This window comes from Neolamprologus multifasciatus, chromosome 1, assembly GCF_963576455.1.
Source record: "Neolamprologus multifasciatus chromosome 1, fNeoMul1.2, whole genome shotgun sequence".
NCBI classification, from domain to species: Eukaryota; Metazoa; Chordata; class Actinopteri; order Cichliformes; family Cichlidae; genus Neolamprologus; species Neolamprologus multifasciatus.
Window position 1 is genome coordinate 39,711,242 of NC_140439.1, and position 12,740 is coordinate 39,723,981.

Below are 12,740 nucleotides of genomic sequence, written 5' to 3' on the forward strand. Positions count from 1 at the left end.
CGGCATGATCCGCCGCGTCCTGCGAAACATCGGGTTCGAGCTTTGACGAGCGGATTCATTCAGACTGAGGCAAAGCTGCCGGAGGACGTCCGCGGACGTCTTTCCTGATCTGCCGGTGCGTCCCAACGGTTAACAGCTGTCTCAGTTTTATTCACTGTGTGTCCTGCTGAAGATCGTCAGAGCCCGAGGGCGCGTGTGTGGATGCATTTCCACCTGCGTGGTCGTTCGTGAGGCCCAGTCAGATCCGTCTCTGAGGCACCGCAGGAAGCTGCCGTCACCATGAGAGCACAAAGAAAATATCAAATGCTGTTTTGCACGTAAACTATAAAAAAATGAAATGAACTGCACTGTGTTTGTTAATGAGCGGAGATATTTTTCTCATTTTAGTTTTTTAATTCTTTCATTTTTATTCTTGTGAAACTAGAAATGAATTTAGGCCAGTTTCCTTCTTTTGATTCATGAGATGTTTTAACCCTTTAAAGCCGGTCAGAGCAGCACGCTCTGTTTTGCGTAACTATTTTTAAATCCCGGTAGCTCTGCAGCCACGTGAGCTAGCGCAATAATTTTTTTTGCATATGAAACCGGAGGAGTTGTACTTACATCTTATGCCATCAGCTTGTCCTCGGTCACAGTTTCCTTCCACATATAGCTTTGCAAAAACTGCATAAAAAGCACTTGCAGCAACAAAAACATAATATTCCAGAAACACGCTTTACCGATCCGATCAGCTGTTTGTAACACTTCTTACGTCCATCAGCACGAACTATCGCATGTCCGCCATGACCTGCCCGAAACCAGAAGTGACGTCATTTTCGCGGAAATGTAGTTTTTTTTACCATCAGGGCCTCATGAGCCTATACTGGTGTTTTTAAAAGTTATGTTTGACTTTATGACTTTCTGTGTGGTTTCTGGGATGCTTAGGACTCATATTGCACTGCTGGAAATAGTTTATTTTGATGCATATGCTGCTTTTTTGCAAATTTGCATTATAATATTTATTTTAGTTTTTCCTGCAGTGTATAAAAATTGGTGTATTTCAAAAATGAAACTATGAAGACACTCAAAATAAATTTCCTGTGGTGGGAAACTATTTTGTGCAACTTTTTTGTATTTACAGTTTTGAGGGATAAGCCTCTTAAATTTCTCTAACTAGAAATATATGTTAAAAAAACAAAAATGATTTTATATTTTTTTGTAGTTTATTGCACTTTTTTGCAATTTATGTAATTACTATGCACTTAATGCAGACATATTATTCAAATCTGGGCTGTAATGGTTGTATTGATGTATAGCAACTTGAAATGCTCCCAAAAATGGCTCCACAGCATGTAAACATATAATATAAGCTCTGGCGGACTTGGTTCTATGGTAGGTCTTAAAGGGTTAAAGAAGAAATGTCACTGCTGATTGTTTGATGTGTATTTAAATACTGATCATATTTAAGGACTAAAGTGTGGTGTGTGAGTCCTGTTACGAATCCTGCAGCCGTCCCGTAATTAAAGAAAACATAAAAAATAAAAAAAGCTCCAGAACAAAAGCAGGAAATGAATTTCGGCGTTTTGCTGTGAGATCTCGCGTTGAACCAAATTGTGCAGAACCAGAAAGGATATTTTTAATTTTCCAGCTTCCAGATATTTATCAAGTATCTGTTGTACATTTTTCTCTGATGCGTTTCTTCTCCCGGCCTTTAAACACGGCAAATCAGTGCGGCGAGGCCGGCGTGTGCAGCGTGACGCCGACACCCTCACCTCAGATTATGCTGCTGTCAACACATTCCCAGGTTGTCGTCACTCATCTTTAGATTTGCGTTCGGGGGGGTGATCGCGTTGATAACAGACTGCTGGTGCACTAAACTGTGCATCATCGTTTTTTTGGCGTGCGGAGGAAGTGGCGGAGGGCGGGGTCAAAACTGTTATCACCCTATCATATCTCTGACAGCTACCTGTCAAAATCGGGTCGCAGCGAGAGATGCGAGGATATCCTGCGATGCTGACGAAGCCAAACGCGGCCCTCTCCCTCTTTTCTTCGTCTCATTTCGCATTGTTAACTCTCACTGCGCTCCAGCGTTAGCTTAACGGGAGCGACGACAGGATAAAAAAAGAAAAACAGGAGGAGGTTATGGGGGGGGTGTTTCTGAAGAAAGCTTATGAACTGTCAGCGTTCTGTCAGGAGGAAAACAGCGCGGCCCGTGAACTCGTTTGATGCGTTTGACTTTGTGTGGCGTTCGCGCAGGAAACGAGGGACAAAGAGGAAAAAATGTGTTGTGTTATGATGTGTGCAGGGCTGGCACTCAACACGCCTTCCATTTGTCTTCCTCGTGTGTGTGTGTGTGCGTGCTCCAGATGTTGGCGAGGACTTGGTGAAGACAGCGGGGAGCATCCAGCCGCCTCTGCCCCAGCATCGAGAGCGCTCCCTGGCCTCGTCCTCCAAGGACTGCCCTTACTGCGGCAAGTCCTTCCGCACCTCCCATCACCTGAAGGTCCACCTGCGGATACACACAGGTCAGTGCCTCCACCCTCCACCCACTCTCCACCCACCCGCCTGCTCTGCGTCTCTGCAGCTATGAAACATTTATTGGACTTCATGCAAAATTTACTCCAGCGCTTGTTCTGACATTTCTTCTGGGCTCCGGCTGACATATTGGTTTCTGAATATCGGCTCGCTGGAGTCGGTCTCCCTCCGACGTGAGGGAGAGGACGCAGATCCATCGATAATCTATCAGTTTGAACATCGATGCGGGAAGAAGAAAAAGAAAGAAAGGAACAGAGCACAGGCCGTCACAAACCCAGTCCTCCCAGTTCAGCAGTGTCAGGTCCAGTAGGCCTAATCTGTCTCTTTCCATGGGATCTAATCCCAGAGGCTCCGCGTTATCAGCTGCTGGATTTGAGCACGTTTCCTTCAGACTCACATAAATCCAAATTAAGGAAACTGCTGGCGAGCGTGCACTTCCTCTCAGTGTCCCTCATTTAGGCTTAAGGCCATTGTTATTCCACTTTTTTTCCTGCTCATCATTTCATTGAGCTCTAATTAACACAACAAGGGTTCAGTGTCCTCCAATGACATCACTCAGAGGGCAATTTCACACTCTCTAACTCTCAATAACTTTCGAGGCAAAACAAAGCCGGCCTGTCCACCGTTCGCAGGGATGTCCGTGAGACCGTGTGTCGAATAGATTTAGCTTTATGTTTCGGGCGGGTGTGCTAACCCTCGGAGCGGCGCCGTCCCCCGGTTGTTTTCGGTCAGAGTAATGATGTGGACCGTGGACGGGAGCCAGGGCGCTAACCCTCTGCGAGGTACGAACGCCCCACTGACTATCCAGGTTAAAGTCACATTCAGACTGTGCAGAGGACACCTTACCACAAGGACACCTGGCTAAAGTTTCTCAGGTGTTTCCTGCCTCTCAGCTCCTCAGCTTCAGCTCAGCGTTATTATTCACCCGAGGTCTTCCGAGCGAGAGTCCTCACGTTGGCTATTCACGCAAGCATAATCCCACATAAAGAAGAGCGAGATCAATCGTAGTAACAAAGACTTCATATGAAAAACTGCGATTGTTCCTGTGACTGATGCTGCCGGAACAAAGCTGGTTGATGCCATGTTGTTCTGCTAATTCAGCATTACAGCATTAACCCTTAAGCTCACTTTAATCCTAAAGTCACACTTGGGTCCCCATGGTAAATGGACTGGTTCTTATATAGCGCTTTTCTACTCTGTCCGAGCACTCAAAGCACTTTATACAGCTAATTCATTCACCCAATCACACAAGCACTTCTAAGTTTAAGTGCTAAGTAGCTAACATTCATACACATTCACACTCCGATGGATGCATCGGAGAGCAACATGGGGTTAGTATCTTGCCCAAGGATATTTGGCATGCAGACTGGAGCAGCCTGGGATTGAACCACCGACCTTCTGGTTAGTGGCTGATCCGCTCTGCCACCTGAGCTACAGCCACCCCAGAACACGGTAATAACTCCACGTCAGTCACGCCATCCTCCCCTGCATCCTGCGTGACGGACCAAACACGAGCGTCCTGCTTTATTGGGTCAGACCTGAAACTGGCGACTGAGTTCACTGAGGACACAGGATGTGCTCCAATCAGACTTCATGGGAGTCGCCCCCTGCTGGACAGCAGAGAGAATGCAAGCTTCAGACTCACTTTTTCAGACCTGACGATGCATCAGACTCTTATACAGTCCTCTGACTTACTGCATGAGCAGATATCTGATTGATAAATGCTTTTACTGACTGCAGTAGCTCTGAAAATATCACATGACTTCCATGCCTTTACTGACTTTATACGGGTGGTCGGACTGCAACCCTTTAAGGTCTCTAAACACATCCAGGTCACCTGGAGGCCAACCTCCCCTCCACTTGCTGCTGCTTCTGTGTTACCTGCTGCTGAGAGACCTGAGTTATGTCTGCTTTGAGTAGAGTAGTAATGATCCCCGTGAGGCCCGTATTTTATCGCAGAGGAAGCGGAGCCCTCGGCCGGTCTGATTGAATCCACAGTACGTTTTATTTTCGTCCTTTCGTATCTCAAACAGACAGTAAAATTAAAGGCCTCGCTTGGAGCCTCCACCTGGGGACAAATGTGAGAAGGTTTAGCGGGGATGTTGTCTTTTTTGGGTGGAATGTATCCTTGGACGCGTGCCCGTCGAGCTTAGACGCAACGCGGGGAGAAAAAGAGCTTGATGCATCCCCAACATGTGGCCTTTAAATCACTCCTATAACCTAATCGTACCAGCTCCGCTGTGACATCCTGATTACATCCACGAGATGACTTTTACAGCGGCTAAAGATCCTCTCTGCGCTCTGGTGACAATGCGGGCAGATTCACAGCTGACAGGCGAGCTCTCCTCCGTCTAATGTAATGTGAGTGACACAATGGAGTTGCTTACCGAGCCTGGTCGAGGCAGCATTATGCGACGCAACGCAGAGATTAATGAGCGACTAACACCAGCTTGAAAGGAATGAAGTGAATTTAAATTTCTCCAAAAGTTAAAGAGCTAATGTTACAGTATTAATTTCCTCTTGAACAGTGAGTGGGAAAATATCCATTAGCAAAATTAACCACAGTTTTCTAGGTAGCTAACATTGTGCGGCTGTGGCACTACAGTGTGGGGCCAGAGCTAATGAACACACTGCAGAGGGTGATATTTCATTATACAAATTAATGCTCACATTTTAATGGGAAAGTCACATAATGAATCTAGGCTTCAGTGACAGCAATTAGAGGCCCAGATTGTCCCCTTCTGGACAAGGCACTATTTAGCAGTAAGCAGCTGTGTGTAAAAAATAAAAAGGTCCTCGCTCTTGACAATAGCCACACATAACTTCAGGCAGGGCCACATAACCAATAAGAGTCCCGGCTCACCTATAAATGAGCAGAGGGAGGAGGAGGAGGAGAGACAGGACTCGCCCGTGTCACTTAACCTTAACCTAACCTTGTAATCAGGATGAATCAGGAGGGACCTGTGATCTCCGTCTCCATTCCTCTCGCTCCCCTGAGCCCTCGTCTTCCTCTTCCTTCTATCTCTCATACATTTTCTTTTGTCGCTGCATTTCCTGCCTCTGTTGAGAACTTCACAGCAACGGCTCTTCTTGAAGGGGGAATTAAAGAGGAGTGGGACAGTTTTGGAATTTCCTGCCGTAAATTTTAGAATTTAGCCCAACGTGTGAAACATTTCTGTAACACTGACCATGTTTGAGGACATATCCTATCCCAGTGAGCCTCTTTACTCTGGTAACATCTTGATGTTTGGGTCTGCACCTTTCATCACAGAATAAGCATTTATAAAACTGTATTTCCTGTTCGTCATCCAATAAGAGTTCATTTTCTAAGGGTTTAAATCCGTACACGCAGCTGCCGAACAGCTGTTAGCAACGAGCACACAGGAAGGACTGTTTTCCCAGTAACCCAACCTTGTGATGTGACATGGGTGGTGCAACCACCTGAGCCAGTGTGAGCTTTGGAAGCTCCAGCCGTTTCCAGTCAACACTGGTTCTCACGTTCCACCCTAACTACAACCCTGATTATCCCCATGTATCAGGGTTATGTACACTAACTACTACCCTGATTATCCCCATGTATCAGGGTCATGTGCACTAACTACAACCCTGATTATCTCCATGTATCAGGGTTATGTACACTAACTACAACCCTGATTATCCCCGTGTATCAGGGTTATGTACACTAACTACAACCCTAATTATCCCCATGTATCAGGGTTATGTACACTAACTACAACCCTGATTATCCCCATGTATCAGGGTTATGTACACTAACTACAACCCTGATTATCCCCATGTATCAGGGTTATGTACACTAACTACAACCCTGATTATCCCCATGTATCAGGGTTATTTACACTAACTACAACCCTGATTATCCCCATGTATCAGGGTTATGTACACTAACTACAACCCTGATTATCCCATGTATCAGGGTTATGTACACTAACTACAACCCTGATTATCCCCATGTATCAGGGTTATGTACACTAACTACAACCCTGATTATCCCCATGTATCAGGGTTATGTACACTAACTACAACCCTGATTATCTCCATGTGTCAGGGTTATGTACACTAACTACAACCCTGATTATCCCCATGTATCAGGGTTATGTACACTAACTAACTAAACCTGATACCACCATGTAAACTACTATAGCCCCGACACCCTCATGTATCAGGTACACTACAACCCTGAATACCACTGGCCACTGTAACTGTTAGCCTGATTACCCTGACAAGACTAACTTTAACCCTGATTACCGCAGCCACAATCATTTTCCAACACAGTATGCTCTCACATGAATAAAAGTTAAAAGAAAAAGACTTTCACATTTGAAGTCAGAGGGAGGTCTTTAACCCAGTTTAAACTGGTTCTGCATCATATTCCATCAGTGGTTTATGAAAAATGAGAGCTGTGATAATGTTTAAATATAAACTTTTACACAAAACAGCTTCCTCTTTGAGGCTTAGCCACTATTTGTGTCGTATATGAATCTTCTTTCTTTAATCTAATACGGTAAACTGTCGAGAGTTTAGAAATATAAAATTATTTCTTTGGTAACAAAAACTGCAGTATTTTTGTTCAGATTTTTAAAATGTTTTCTGTGTTTATGGAAAATAGCACAGATATTTTTTTTAACCACGTGTGTTTTCAGAGGTTTTCTTTCTGACTGCACTGATGTGTTAAACCTCAGTGTTTAGCTCCACAACTCACTCACTGCATTAAACAAACAACAACAAAGCTGCACAGTTTATGGAAAACAGCCAGATCCTTTTTAAAGCACATATGTGTGAATAGTTTTCAAGTTTAAATCTTTTTTTATTATTCTGATTGTGTTAGCCGACTAAACCTTATCAATGTTTACCACAAATGTACTTTGTGCTCCTCAGATTTGACAAAAACTGTGTTTTGTAATTACACAGTTTCAGTAAGTTCATTTTTTTTGAGTTATGTGTTTTGTTGACACACAAAAAATCTGTGAAAATATTGTACAATATACCATTTTTAAAAAAACCTCAATTTCCTGTGAAAAATTCTTATTTTGCTGTATTTTTTAACCACACATTGAATAATCTAAAAATAGATAATATACTGGCAAAAAAATTACCAGTTCTCTTTCTGTTGTTTTTACCCAGTGATGCCGTTTGTGCTCTCTTTCTGGGATTTCTGAAGTTACTAAAGTGTCTGTGCTGCCACTTTTCTTCTGGCCCGCTGTATAACCATCAGATATATTTAAAACAGCTCCGTGTGTTTTTCAGTCCCTCAAACATCTCAGCCGCTGGTTTTTACATTTATTTCCATCCTCGAAGCCAAATGGAAATTCATCTTCCAGTATGTCATATCTATTAAACCATTTTAATTGCCCCTCTGTACAGGGCTGGGGTATTTATCTTTACTTGTTTCTATGGTGCTGTCATAATTCATACGAAGCCAGATGAAATCCGTGCAGCAACATGAAGTGCAAACACGCTGTGGAGGATCTCAGGAAGAGGAGGAGGATTTATAAGCGCAGAGGTTGTGTCGAGTGAAGGGTCTGCTTCTTATCGTTCACCTCCGTCAAGGTCAGCGTGTCCACAGCGGCTCAACAAAGAGCAGACAGACAGCAGCGAAAAGTTTACCATGCTATTTTTAACTCCTGCAATTTCCTGGTTTTGTGGCGGCAGCGATCTGTCATGTGGCTGGGAGGTTGTGCTGTTTGCGCTGATATCAATTAAAAGTGGATTAACGGGTACATAATGACCTTTAGCAGTAAATTGTGTGTAATGTTGCAAGGCAGGATACAGTATATTCCCCAGATGTCACACCAGGCCCCTGACGTATGATGGAGCAGATGTCTTAGCCAGTCCAAATGGCCCTCTAAGACACACACACACACACACACAGAGGCTCAGGCTGACATGCATGCATAAACATGTGTTCTCACACATTCCAAATGGCAAACAGACACACACACGCAGACATGTCGTCTGTCTCACTTGCTCCAGATATTTAAAAATGCTCAGCTTTAATGGAAAAACGGGCACAAAGCGAGCGCTCTCGCAGGGCATCGGCATTCATTCCGGTTTGCCTTCGTCCGTAAACATCAGAGGACGTGTCAAACACGCAACTGCCTCTGCTTTTCATTCTCATCTTAGATATGCACATGCCACATTCATCTTTATTTCCCCCCCACGTGAACATTAACAACCTCTTATAAGGAAAGGGAGAAAAAAATCAGATCAGTCTAATTTCTGTCTAATTTGGCTCCTAGAATATCATTTTGTCCAGTTAGAGGAATCGAGAATGATCATTTGCATCAGGGACGTTTCCTTATTAAATCAGCGCCGAGCCTCTGTTCGGCAGCTCACAGGAGAAGCACTTATTGGGTTAAAAGCTCATCTCGTATGGTTTATTTTAAATATACTCTATGCTTCACAGACACTCTGCTGTAAGAGAAAAGATATCAAATCGCTGTCTTTCTGCCTGTAGTCAGGGTTATCTGCAGCTCTGCATGCTCCCTTTCCCTCCTCTCTGCTCTCTTTAGTATTTCCACCTTCAATTTTCTTTTGTATAGCCTCCTATTCTTTTCTCTGCTGTATCAATATTCTATTGAGTTGCTGTTTGTGGCCCTTTATTTGAGAACTCTGCAGTAGGTCTGCAGATCGCAGAGTCTTTTTCTGGAATGGTGCCCTCTAAATAATGATAAATTACTTGAGCAGTATGCCATTTGCTAATTATATCCATGATTTACTACACAGCCCGACTTAAATCATTCAAAGCAGCCTTGCGTAACAATGCCTTTTTTTCCTTTATAAAATGGTTTCCATGTGTATAATCTAAACATTTTATTGGCATATACTGTATAGAGAACGTGCATGCAAAACATTTTTTATTTCTTTTCCAGCCGTGCGTGCACAAATACCACTGTGGGAACTTTTATATGTGTATATTGAAAAGGGGGGAAAATCGAGCTTAGCGTTTTTGCCTCTCTGTTCATTGTTTAATGAATCCAAATCTGGCTCCGACTCCAAGCCTATTATAATTGCTCGCAGGATGTGTTCTATTTCAACATCTTTCCAATGGAAGATCCACTTCTGGCAGAACAGTGTTGGTGTTATAGCATTATCAGGAATATTCATGAATATGGATGCGCAGCATAAATAAACATATGTAAATGTTACACAGCAGATTCACCCCCCTTTTACTGTAGTGTAAATCGCTTTGATCTGTACTGAATCATATTGTTCTTCATTGCGAGGCTTCGCCACATCCAGCGTGTGCTTCACATATGTTGCCGGCTTCGTAGTTTTTGTGTGGCGGGGGGGCGCGCTGAGCCACGCCTGATGTATGCTCCCCCTGACAAAGTGCAAAAAAAGGGCGATGTCCGAGAAGCAGCACCGTCATCGCCAAAGGCCAGAGCGGAGGCACGATGACCCCGCCGCACGTGCACAGGAACGCACCGCGAGCCCGGCCGCAGGCCCGCGCAATCGCATCGAGACACTTCTGTTGTCAGCTGAAAATATTATGTCTTGTAGTGGACTGAAAGCACCATATGGTGAAATGTTTTTATGGTGTTGATATGAGTGATGGCTCACTTGGCGGAGCTGGATCGACCCATATTCAGATGCCTACTCCACACCCCCCACACCCCACCCCCGTCCCAACACACACACATCAAGTGGAGCCGAGCCGACGACTGGAAGAGAAAAGACATGCGAGTGTTGGTTGAATGCACAATCGTCTTCATTATCACTTTGTGTTTCATTCTGTGCTACTTTTTAAAATCTCCGTCCCTTCTTCAGGAATTAAATACTTCCTCTTCTTTATCGTTAATGAAATGCACGTCTTTTTTGTCACTTCATGTGACCTAATTTTCTTTGTTCAGGGAGGTTACATGACCCTCGGGCCCACATTCCCTGCTCCAATAAATAGATTTTGATATCCAGTCGATGTAATAAGCAGGTTAATTATTCACTGTTTTACTGTTTCTCTCGCTCTCTTTCTTTCCCGCCCTCTCAGGAGAGAAACCCTACCGCTGCCCTCATTGTGACTACGCCGGCACCCAGTCTGCCAGTCTCAAGTACCACCTGGAGCGCCACCACCGCGAACGTCAGAACGGCTCCACCACGTCAGGCTCCTCCTCTGGCCACACCCCTTCTTCTGACCACAAAGAGGATCATGGGAAGACGGGCGGAGGCATCTTCGCCCGACCGGACGTCCTCCGTAATGTTTTCAAGAGCATGCCCCCCAACCTGGACTTCAGGGCAGGGCCGCTGCTGCCGCATCAGTGGGCGTCGGCTCCCATCGTGTCCTCTCACAACCGGGATCGTGACTGTGGGGACCGCCGCTTTGACTCCGCCTCTTCAGCTGAGAACACGAAGACTGCCGATGGACCTTCCACCATAGTCTCTGCGGACGGCGCCGCCAGCTTCTCTGACCTAAGCCGGGCTTACCAAAGCATGATGGGAAACGGAGTCCACTTTCAGGGTTCTCTCCAGGCTTTCATGGACAACTTTGTCCTCGGCTCCATGAAGAAGGATGTGAAGGACAGCCAGAGCCCAGCCCAGCTCCAGGCCCAGCGCTACCATGACAACGGCGAGCCCAAAGCCAAGAGGGCCGTCTCCGGGGAGCAGGACAGAGAGGAGAAGCCTGAACCCAAACAAAACTCGGAGCCGGGCAAACCCGGGTCCCAGTACGAACCGCTCGATCTGTCCGTGTCGGTCCGACCCGAGTCTGCATCCGGGTCACTCCCCGGCACCTCCGTCACCATTCACGATAACGTGGCGTGGCACGGGTGCCTCTTCTGCTCCTTCTCCACCTCCTCATTGGAGCTCATGGCTCTGCACCTCCAGGCCAACCACCTGGGCAAAGCCCCTCTGCAGCACGCCGACGCAGGCAAGGACGCTCACCGAGAGGGTTCTCCGACCACCTCCGCCCTTCACTCCTCCAACACCAAGGCCTCGGGCGTGGCCCCGGAGAGAGATGGAGACAGAGATGGAGAAAAGGGCCCGGGAGGCTGGAATAACCACATGGAGCAGCCGTATAACCCGTTCCAGAGTGAATTCTACAGAAGGTTTGGTGGCTTGTACGATGGATCCCCAAGAGTCAGTCAGGGCCTTCAGGGGTATCTCGCCCAAGCAGACCACGGCCTGGACCTGCCCAGCCAGGTCTTCGGAGGGGCCTCTTCAGCCGGCCCCGACCAGGTGGGCGACAGGGGCTCCTGTGGAGATGCTGAAGATGACCAAGTCGCATCTGAAGACGAGGCTGGAAAAACCGGCGTGCGCAGCACCAACGAGACCCCGTCGACCACACCCAAGAGACGGCAGCAAAACCACTCTGACGAAGACGAGGAGGAGGGAGGAGTGGCTGAAGAAGAGGAGGAAAGAGACGAGGATGGGCAGATGGACGTGGACAGAGAGGAAGAAGGAAGTCCCAAACAGCTCCAAGATGACTCCTCTCTGCCCCCGAGGAGCGGAGCGGCCATGGCGACGCCGTCCTCCGCCATGACTCCACTTTCTCTGGTTCCTCCGCCCCAGAACCAGACTCTGGAGAAGCAGTGGCAGCAGGGCTTGGGCCTCCTAACCGCCGGAGGTCCTCCAGGACTGTTGAAGGCGGAGCAGCAGACCCACCTGGAGCAGCAGATGAACATGCTGTCTGTCCTGAGAGCCTATAGCAACGACAGCCTCCCTGCGTTCAACGGCCTGGGCGGCGGAGCGGGCGGGGCGCCCCCGGGGGGCATGAAGAGGTCGGACGCACCTGGTGAGTGTGTTTAACCCCTCCTGCTTCTGTAGCAGAATATTAAAAGACAGCCACACGAGCAGAACGCGACCCAAAAAAGACAAATATGAGCACAAATCCAATTTCCCCACCAGTGCGTGCACGCCAACACTAAACACAGCAGACGAACACGTATACGTTTTTGCCCGACACCCACAAAGGAATCTCAGCACTCACTAAATGTCTCGAGATTGGCTCTGAAGTGATTTCAGCCTTATTTCAAGCAAGTTTAGAAGCTATCATGCCGGCGACTAGCAACAGATTAATCTTTATTACACGTTTATATTACTGGGAGTGCAGCGCCTCCCTCTCGCTCCCAGCATGGGGGGAATAACCCTGGATGAGTCAGAGCAGGACCTCAGCTCCCCGTGCCATCTCCTCCACATGTCTCTTAACTATCTTAGCTCTCATAAAGCCGACTCCCAAAAGCCCATTACTTTATAAGACTCGTCGATCTATGACCCTG

General features: G+C 46.6%; 1 protein-coding gene across 14 annotated transcripts in view; it reads left to right on the top strand.

The window, feature by feature from the left end:
* The window catches only part of znf536 (zinc finger protein 536), a 225,589-nt gene that overhangs the window by 159,939 nt on the left and 52,910 nt on the right, over positions 1–12,740 (top strand). For all 14 annotated transcript variants that reach the window (XM_085168898.1, XM_085168923.1, XM_085168949.1 and 11 more), the window contains 2 exons: positions 2,343–2,501; positions 10,517–12,256. In XM_085168898.1, the coding sequence (XP_085025024.1) occupies positions 2,343–2,501; positions 10,517–12,256 (1,899 nt within the window). The remainder of the gene's footprint in view (positions 1–2,342; positions 2,502–10,516; positions 12,257–12,740) is intronic.